Here is a 10,012-nt window from a genome sequence, read left to right as displayed (position 1 = left end):
TTAAAAATCAGATAGAACATGGTTTTCCAAACAAATTAAATCAGACTTTTCTGAAGAGAGAATTCTGTTTGGAAAACCATGTTCTGTCTGATTTTTAATTATTGTGTCCACACATAATTATTTTCAATAATTTGTTACATATTACATTAATGAGAATTGAGCTTAACTGTCTGTATGCAAAACATTAGTTTGTTTTTTACTTGATTTGCAGGCGAAACATTTCTTTGTGAAAATACATTTTGCAAAGACAGAATACCAGATGCTACTGAATGTGATTTTTTTTGTGAAAAGGTATATGGGTCTAGACTTAAAAAAAAAATATATGAAGACTTCATATGCAAAAAGCCTCTAAGTGCCATCTGAAATTTTCTTCTAAAATGAGCATTTTTATCAAACTTGTATATTTAGGTTCAGTAATTTCACTTTAATGACAATTAATAAGTCATTTTCAGTGCCATTAAAGTGAAATAACTGAACATAAACATACAAGCTTGATAAAAATCATTCTAGAAGAAAATTTCAGATGGCACTTAGAGGCTTTTGCATCTGAACTCTTCATATATATATATATATATATATATATATATATATATATATATATATATATATATGGGAGAGTTCCACACCTTATCATAGCACTGCAGTACAGAATAAAATAAATACATTTTACATATTGCAAGCCTTGGTTTTAATTTGACAGTAGTGCTGTTCAGAAGGCATGCAGTTTTTCTATGACAAGCTTTGAAACCTGTTTAGTCACACTGGACCCCATTCATGAAATAAACACAATGAATTTCCATCAAAATAATTCGTAAAAACTATTAATGATCAATTGTCAAATTTGAATTAAATGTGTTAAGTTACATTAAAGTGCAAACAAAAAAACAAAAATCACAACATTTATTCTGGTTGTGTTTCATGAATGAAGTAAACCATTTTAAAATAGACGAATCTCCAAACTCCAATAGTATTTAAATTTGAAATGAAAATTCACCCTATTCTCTAATGTTATAAACCTTATTGTAAACAATCCATCCATGCATATTGCAATGTTTGCAATTGTTTTTGACCTTGCAATGTTTAATAAAACCTTCAAGTGAAAACGGTCTGGTGACGTATGCCAGATTATCCGATCATTTACACTGCGTCCGACATCGAATACTTCCTATTATATAGCAGTGTTGTCACGATACTGGAATTTCCAACTTCAATACAATACCTTAAAAAAAAAAAAAAAACTATATTCGATACCACGTGGAAAACTGCCATATATCCCCCCATACAGATCATTTTTTTGATAATTTTGTTGTAATAGAACCTGTCCCGGAGGACCCCCAACACTGCACGTTTTCTTTTTCTCCCTAATCAAACACACCTGATTCAACTCATCAGCTCATTAACCCATGTGATAATTGTGATTATACACAGCACAGAGAGGCTTTATTTGAATCGTTGAACTAGATTTATGGGGAAAAGAGAAAAGTCAGTAATAAAATAAGAAAAAAATAAACTGCAAGCGATAGCACAAATAAAGAGAGAAATGAAATAAACATGGCTTTAAGTTTTCAGGTGGATCTAACAGTATTCAGGTGAGAAATATTTCAGAAATGAAATTAATCAAATATAAAACAACACTGGATCGTTTTCATTGTAAAAATTAAAGACAAATTAATGCTTACAATTAAAGTTACAAAAGTTATTCAGGCAAGATCAGCGAGTGATTTTCTTTTTGTTTTTTCCTTTTTATTAACATGACAGAAAGCAGCAGGTTTATTAGGCCGCTGTCACTTTAAGAGCTAATGCACTGGTCCAATATACTGTGACTGTTTACCTGAATACCCAGCAAGACAGGCATTTTGACATAATTTTGTATGTCTTTGACCGTTGAAGTCAGTTCGGTATTGGCAGCTTTATGAGAGGGCCACTTATATAGATCAGTGATGCGCTGAGCGCAAATCCTGCAGGAATCTGCAATTCATCGCAACTGGAAATCCTATATTTAAAAGTAAATGTTCAGAATGCAACATCTTGAACGCAACAAGTCTTAGCCCTAACCCTGAGGACAGAACGTTTTTTTATTATTTATTATTTATATTTTTGGCGACAATGCTTTAATTAGCAAACTGTGCTTTAACTTGTTTGACTGTTCGCTTGGTAAAAACGCTTTAGGAAGTTTTTTTTTCTTTTTTCAAACTGCAGTATATAGTCATACACATGCATGGATGTCTTCATTCATTGCATCGCATACTTCTATGAGTATTGCGTTTCATTCCAGTGCACACAGTCTAGGTGTTTTCGAATGCAAGAAAGTGTCTTATCTAAACGCCCCCTAAGTAAGTCAGCAGAGCGGGGTGAGGTGAACCCTCAGCGTATCTAAATTGAAAAAGACTTCCTGAAGTCATTCAATCAACCTACAAACTAATCGGCTGCCACAATATTTGTTAAAAATATTAAATGGTCATCAAAGCATGCCATAAAACAGACACAAACTGCCTCTTCAAACCATTCAATCACATTAGAAAGGCTGTTTTACTAACTGTGAATAGAGAAGAGGGCACGTAGATTGGCATCAGGTTCATCTAGGCACATCCTGTCGCAGTGACCATGCCTTACTGCCTGGCACATTTCACACGCTATATACATCCAAACAATAAAACAAGTATGTACTCGACTCACATACTCAAGTGAAGCAGTATCACTCAAAAACAGCACTTGACTGGAGGATGACAGAGATGGAGAGAGAATTCAGTAGTTAAAAGCCGATTTTTCCCCTTGTCATGGCGTAGCCCAGTTTGGCTTCATTGTTGATAAAGGACATGATGCCCAGGTAAGTCTCGATAAGGAGTGGCCGCTCCAGTATCAGCACGCCATTGGCTCGTCCCGGGATGGGGAATTCTTTATGGGCTTTTTTCACCGCCTGGATGAGCTGGGTCTTGAAATTCTCAAGCTGAAAGGGAGAAAATACATCGTTATCTGACTTCTTGTGCATATAGTATGAAGAGCACACTGAACGATTTTAGCATCTGAGATTAATGGTACATTTACACGACAGTGATGTACTAAAAACAGAAACATTTTTCCTTTGCGTACAGATGACAACATTGTTTTTGTAATAAAGTACAGCACTATTTTATGTGTTATGTTTGTTTTCATATTTTATGTTATGTTTGTTTTCATTCAGTATCCCTTCAACAAACTATCGGTTTATTAATCGGTTATTAATCGGCCAGCGTGGAGGGCCAACCTAGTTATCGGTAAAATTCACTATCGGTCGACTTCTAATTTAGTTAAAATACACTGAGGTGTGTGTCAGCTCGATACCGGAGGGAAGAGAAAGTGAGAACGCAGCTGATATCAGTGTATCAATAATGCGGAACAGGAGTATTGAAACCGTTTCAAACATTTCAGTATTGATATGTATAGGGGGGAAAACAATATTTTTGACAGCACTAGTACTAAAGCACATTTACCTGGCAAAGGGAAGCCACCTTTTCATCTGCGTGTGCCATGGGGTGTTTAGTGAAGGTGGCGAAGGGTATGTCAGTGGACCAGGGGTTCCAGCGATTTATGAACGAAGGTCTTGGTCGCTTATCCCACTGGACACGGATTCCCGTTCCCTCTCTCCTACACACACACACACACACACATCTGATCATACTACTATCCTGCAGTATAATACTACCTCAATCTCGCTATTTGGATTTAAATAGGCAAATGCTTATTTGTCAAAAAGTAAATGATTTGATCATTAGTGCAGTGGTTATTGTGTTTCTAGCATGTTATAGCCTATGTTTGGCAACAGTTCTTCTAACCCTAACTGATGGAGTGTGTAGCTTTTCATTTTCTTAAATGTAGGAAGACACAACATGGCCATATTCCACCAAAAATGTATGCAGCTCTTGATGGAAATAAATGTTGTGATGTTATTTCCATCAAGAGGTGCATACATTTTTGGTCAAGATCTTGTATTGACATTAAAGGTCTCGAGACTCAGTGCCAAACATATAACATGCTAAACATAATCATCACTGCAATAATGTTCCAATCATAGACTATTAAGCATTTGCCTATTTAAATCCTTTTTTTTTTTTGTCCGGGCAGTGTAGTTTGTAATAATGTTTGGGTGATTAACAAAATCCCTCAGATATTTGTCTAGATGTTGAGCAGCTATACTGGGCCAAAAATGCCTGAGAACGAAAGTGTCTTACTTGTTGAGGGATTTTGGAGGAAACTCAAACTCGCCAATAGAGATTGTGTCCACAGCGTTCAAGGAAATTCTGATGACCTGGTGACACTGAAGGTTTATGAAGTCATATTTGCACACCAACAAAGACCTACAACATAACAGAAGCATCTCATTCAGGACTGGTTTCCTGCTACGAATGTATTAAATATCCTTTTCAATGATGACATACTTACCTCTCTGTTATAAGAACCAATCTTTCTTTTTCATTGTTCCAGTGATCAATTCTGTGGTAAAATATAAAAAAGGTCATGGATCTGGTTGAACGGATATCTGTCAGTTTTCATCAAGAGGTAATTCTCATTCTGAAAGCCCAATACAACTGTCAAGCTCAAATTCTGCTGCATACCATGTTGTAGTGGTACCATTGAACAATGATGTTATTAGATCACGGTATTTTGATGTATGTTATAGTACTGGCAGATTACTATATTCATATTCCATTGTACTTACATAATACTGCGTTAATTACATTTACATTTCACACTGCACTTAACCCTGGGTTATCGCCGCTCTAAACCCTGCTTATAACCCTGGGTAAAGTAACGTTTCACACTTGTAATTTAGAAGCAGGGTTTGCACCACTTTTTACCCAGGGTTATGAAATATGGCTCCAGAGCAGGGTTAGTGCCGCTTTTGTAGTGTTGATATTATGTTTCGATCTGTAGATGTCCTAAGAAAGGGCAGCAATAGACTCACTCTGCGAGCAGCCACACACTAAGAACCTCTCCGTCTTCTGAAGGCAAGGCAACCGTGCGGATATCATTGACTGCCTGCTCTATGGTTCCTGGCTGGGACGAGAACAAACAGAGCAACTATTTTAGATGCTTGAAACTACATCAAATTAGCATGGATGTCAAAAAATATACATCAACATTCTTATAAGAAAGACACAACTCATACACTGTCTACCATGTAGTTAAAAGGGGTTCTGACTTCAAGGTTCCCCATTGTCCACAACAATATTCAAAGCCCCATGACTTGTCTAGTTGTTTGTGTTTACTGAGCAAGGTTAAAGGATAAGCATTTTTTAACCTCAATTTCTACCTGTTAAAATTTTTTAGAGGTTTGCATTTCTAGGAAAATTAATTTTATAACTATTCCAGTTTTTGAAATCTCACCTTTCTAATTGGGCTACCTTCATAAATTCTTGTTTTCTAAGACAGTGGAATCCTAGTTCCTAGTGAATCCTAGTGTAACGTTTAGTGTCCTGTCCAAGGATGATAAAGTGAAACGAAGATAGTTTAAAATAACAGAGTTTAATAAATAAAGCCAAAAGGGATAATCCAATGACAACGCAACAGTGTGCATGACAAACAATTCCGGACACTGAATGTGAGAAACAGAGAAACTTAAATACACAATTATAATAATGACAACATATCAAACAGGTGTGATGATTGAATGAGTGTCCATGGTAACTGAGGACTGGCGGGAAACTAGGAACAATGGAGACACAGGAAACTGAATGCAAACTACAAGTCCATGAAAACCAAACTAAACACACAGATCGTCACAGAACGCCCCCTCCCGGCGCCATGATGGGTAGATTGGGGGGGAAGAGATTCTGGAGATGGACATGGGAACCGGGCAGAGCAGAAGGCAGGAGAAGCCATGGAGAAGATTACGGGAGGCACCATGGAGGAGATGACGGTGGAAGGGCTCATGGAGGAGTTGATGGTGGGAGAAGCCATGTAGGAGATGATGGTGGGAGGGCCCATGGAGGAGTGGATGGTGGTAGGATCCAGGATGGTACTGACAGCCGACGAGATTTCAGAGCGACCCAGGAGACTGGGTGGAGGAGATCCACAACAACAGTGAGGAGGAGAAGGCAGGAGGAGCCAAGGCGGTAATTTGAGCCCGACCAACAAAGGTGAAGCAGGGAGAACGAGAGGCCCATGCGACATCCGATGGGCCGAGAGACCCGGCGACATCGTTGGACCAGGAGACAAACGCGGAGTCCCAGCAAAGAGCGGCCGAGGTAGAGCCAGTGGGTTGCATGAGGGATGGAGGAGCCCAACGGAGCCGTAGGGGTGGAGGGATGGAGCGCAGCTGAAAGCCCGGAGCGACGAGTGACCAGGGCAAAGCCGTGATGACCGACAGGTGATGAAGAGAAATTAGTGCAGGAGGAGACCAGTGACAGAGAATGTCCGTGGATGGGCAGGGTGGGAAGCACTACCTCTGTATTTCAGTCAATTAGCCATTCTTCCTCTTCCAGCTCCACTAAAACTCCCACAGGCACGGATGTAATGGCCGACTCACACATCTAATCAGACGGGAACTCAGGCATCTCTTCCAGGACTTTGCAGCTGGCATTGACTTCGTTGCGGGCTTAGGCTCAGGCTTTATATCCATGGCAAGTAATGGCTGGGGGTCTTTGTCCACGGTGGGCGTGGTCGCTGGGTCTGGCTCTGAGGTGTTGACGGATGGTGAGTGGGGCTGGATGCTGGTGGCTGGATCCTCTTGTACCTCGCCCACAATAAAAGGAGATCCAATGACCCAGAACCCTTCCATGAGTGCGATGTCATTGCAATGGGCGAGAGGTGGCTGACGCTGGTGAATTCTTCTACATATTCCTCCAGGTCTCCCTGAAACATAAAAATAGTGGCCCCGTTGGGTCTGTTAGAGCTCCCTATTGGAGCGACATTAATGGAGGCAAGATCTATCTTCAATTCTTTTTAGGTCCAGTATTCTGTAATGTTTAGTGTCCAAGGATGATGAAGGGAAACGAAGGTTCAAAATAACTGAGTTTAATAAATAAAGATAATCCAACGAGCAAAAAACAACGCAACAGTGTGCATGGCACAAACATTACTGGACACTGAATTTGAGAAACAGAGGAACTTAAATACACAATGATAATGATAACAACATAACAAAAAGATGTGATGAATGAATGGGTGTCCATGGTAACTGATGACTGGCGGGAAACTAGGAACAAAGGTGACACAGGAAACAGGTAACTGACGCAAACAAAGTCTATGAAAACTAAACTAAACAGATTCTTCAAAGAAAAAAAATAGTTGTGGGGTGAATAAAAATACGAAATTCCTTGATTTTGATCTTGTTTGTTATAGACACAAATTTCATGATTTGATTCCATTTCAATTCACAAGCTTGAGATCTGATTACATTGTATTAGATATCGATTATTATGTATCAGGTTGTCACATATATGTTTAGTTTCATTGTGTTTTGGTTTGGTTCTGTTCTGTTCCTGTTCCCTGTAAGTTGACCTAGTTTCCTAATGTGTGTCTCAATCAGCTCCCTAGTTCAGTAGTCAGGGCACTGATCAGGGAATCCGCCATTATAAGTCTCAATCGCAAAATCCATCCAGTGCACTGGGACGTTTGGCTCCCTTAAAAATTAAAAATAAATCCCACAATGCACCACAAGTACCATCGATGCTCCCCTACCAGAAATTACGTCACATTTCTGAAGCATGAAACAATAACGTTATGATTATAACTTTAATGACATAATTATGTTTTTTTATTATACATAAACATTTAAATGGTGGCTGTCACAAAAACATTACTAATTTTATTCAAACATATAGGCCATCTTATATCGAGACATCAATATTTTTAACCCAGCCCTATTGTTTTGTCATTCTTTAAGTCACCTTGAGGTCCCCTTAGAACAGTGGTTCTCAACTCCAGTCCTCGGGACCCGGTGCTCTGCACATTTTGTATGTCTCTCTTATCTGACACACTCAAATCAGTTCATGGAGTCTCTCCTGACGAGCTGATGATCTGGTTCAGGTGTGTTAAATAAGGGAGACATACAAAATGTGCAGAGCAGCGGGTCCCGAGGACTGGAGTTGAGAACCACTGCCTTAGAAGTTTGCTGAGGCCCCCTAGTGGGCTCCAACCCCCTGGTTGAGGACCACTGTCATAGGCCACATTATTAGATTAAGATCATACATATAGCTCAAGATCAAAAACAAGCATGATACCATACTGCTCCAACTGTTTCTAACGTATAAAGTCACTGCGTCACTAAACACGCATATGCAAGTATTTTTGTGTAAAATCTGTGTACATAATAATGATGCATTAATTAAATTTCATTTAAGTTTATTCTAAATGTATGATCAAATTCTGAACCAGCAGAAACCACACGCACACACAAAACAAACATGCTGTAAAATAACATGCTGTACTTTACTTTTAGATTTATTCAGTTAGCAGACATTTTTATACAAAGAAATGTACAAATTAGGAACATCACAAACCTAAATATTTGCAAAAATGTGCTAAAAATAACACGGCAACACTGTACAGTGGAAAACTGTTTCCCACAATACAATTAGCTAGAGTGGTTCTAGTGTGATGATTTCTAGTGACAAATTAACCTTCAAACACACCACCAAACCTTACCCTAACCTAAACCGTATCCCATGTCAATAGCAACAGAAGTGTTTTGCAATACAACATGAACACAATAAGTACACAGTAGCAAAGTAACAAGTAATTTTTTGTAGCACTTTATTTTAAAGTCCTGTTCCGCACATACTATGTAGGCTACTTATTATAGCAATTACAATTACTGGTATTGATCCCATCCCTAAACCTAACCTTGACTTGACCCATTACCAGTACTTACACATACTGTAAAATATGGTGTAACCATTCATTTTTTTTACGTAAGTACAGTTAAATTCCCAGCAATATAATTTCTTTTGACTCATTGTTTGTCCACCAAAAAATAAATAGTATAGCATATAGCCTAAAGTTACTGTCTTTGCCTCTCTTTTTTTTTTCTTTTTGGTTAAAATAATTAACTTTATGTGAATGCTATATCACAGTCAGTGAGTTTTGTTATGTTAGGTGAGCTTCATAATTATAGTTAGATTCATATTAATGTTATAAAGTCACTGTATGTAGAGCTTTCTCACTGCACTTCATTCCAGCTAAGAGACTGCTGTTAAATGTCACAAATCAATGGTCGTGTCACAATGTTGTGCTCCCTACGTAGATCACATTTTCGGGCAAAGAATGGGCATTATGGCGATTTTTTTTGGCCATATAATAGGACCCGTTCTTGCGTTCTTACATAACGTGTCAAATTAAAAACAATTGAACGTTTAAACTATACATTTTGTCACTGCCCTCCCGATAAACGCCCATGACGCACATACAGGCTGTCTATGTAGACAGCTTCCTAGGTTTTGACATACAACCCTGTCAACACACTACCAAACAAATCGTTTCCACAGATTACAACCTTGGACGTTTTATAGCAAAAACTGGATTACTTACTCACCCTAAAGACGAAGTAGTCTTTGACTTTAGCTCGCATGGTTGGGTTGTGGACATGGAAAGGCGTGAGGGTCTGAAGCGGGGTACAGCAGGCCACTGAAGCTCCAGCTCGGGCCACCACCTCCAGCCCATCATCACAGTCCCCCGGGTGTAAGACAGCCGCACCCGGGCTCTCGGGGTCTACACTGTCATTCAGCTGCAGCATTTCACCAAAGCGTCGAGCACAAGCTGAAAGTATCTGAGAGAAGTGAAGACTGAAGAGATTCCGCTTAGTTCCAGCAGCGCTGTGTTGCGCAGGGGAACGCCCACCTACTCCACTCCACGGCGGATTTAAAGTGACCCGTTCCGTTTATGAGTTAGCGGCTTCATTACGATATTTAAAATTAATCAGTTCAGCCAGGGGTCGTTCGGGGTACAATTCATGTCCATTGATGATAATTATAATTTTTTTCTAACAATTGTCTTCAGAAATATCATATTTTATCCATTAAGAGAATAGAATAAT

The 10,012-nt window shown here is 39.0% G+C and overlaps 1 protein-coding gene across 1 annotated transcript; it reads right to left on the bottom strand.

Annotated features, from left to right (window-relative positions):
• Positions 1-2,242: 2,242 nt before the first annotated feature.
• tprg1l (tumor protein p63 regulated 1-like) lies at positions 2,243-9,833 on the bottom strand. The gene is made up of 6 exons (XM_082188812.1): positions 9,512-9,833; positions 4,943-5,034; positions 4,420-4,470; positions 4,209-4,334; positions 3,471-3,624; positions 2,243-2,947 (listed from the first exon to the last, which is right to left on the bottom strand). The coding sequence occupies exons 1-6, from the start codon at positions 9,710-9,712 to the stop codon at positions 2,753-2,755; spliced, it is 819 nt and encodes a 272-aa protein (XP_082044938.1). The 5' UTR covers positions 9,713-9,833; the 3' UTR covers positions 2,243-2,752.
• Between the last annotated feature and the right edge of the window lie 179 nt (positions 9,834-10,012).

This window comes from Leuciscus leuciscus (assembly GCF_965113295.1).
Source record: "Leuciscus leuciscus genome assembly, chromosome: 13".
Lineage (NCBI taxonomy): Eukaryota > Metazoa > Chordata > Actinopteri > Cypriniformes > Leuciscidae > Leuciscus > Leuciscus leuciscus.
This window is presented reverse-complemented; position numbering and strand designations above follow the sequence as displayed.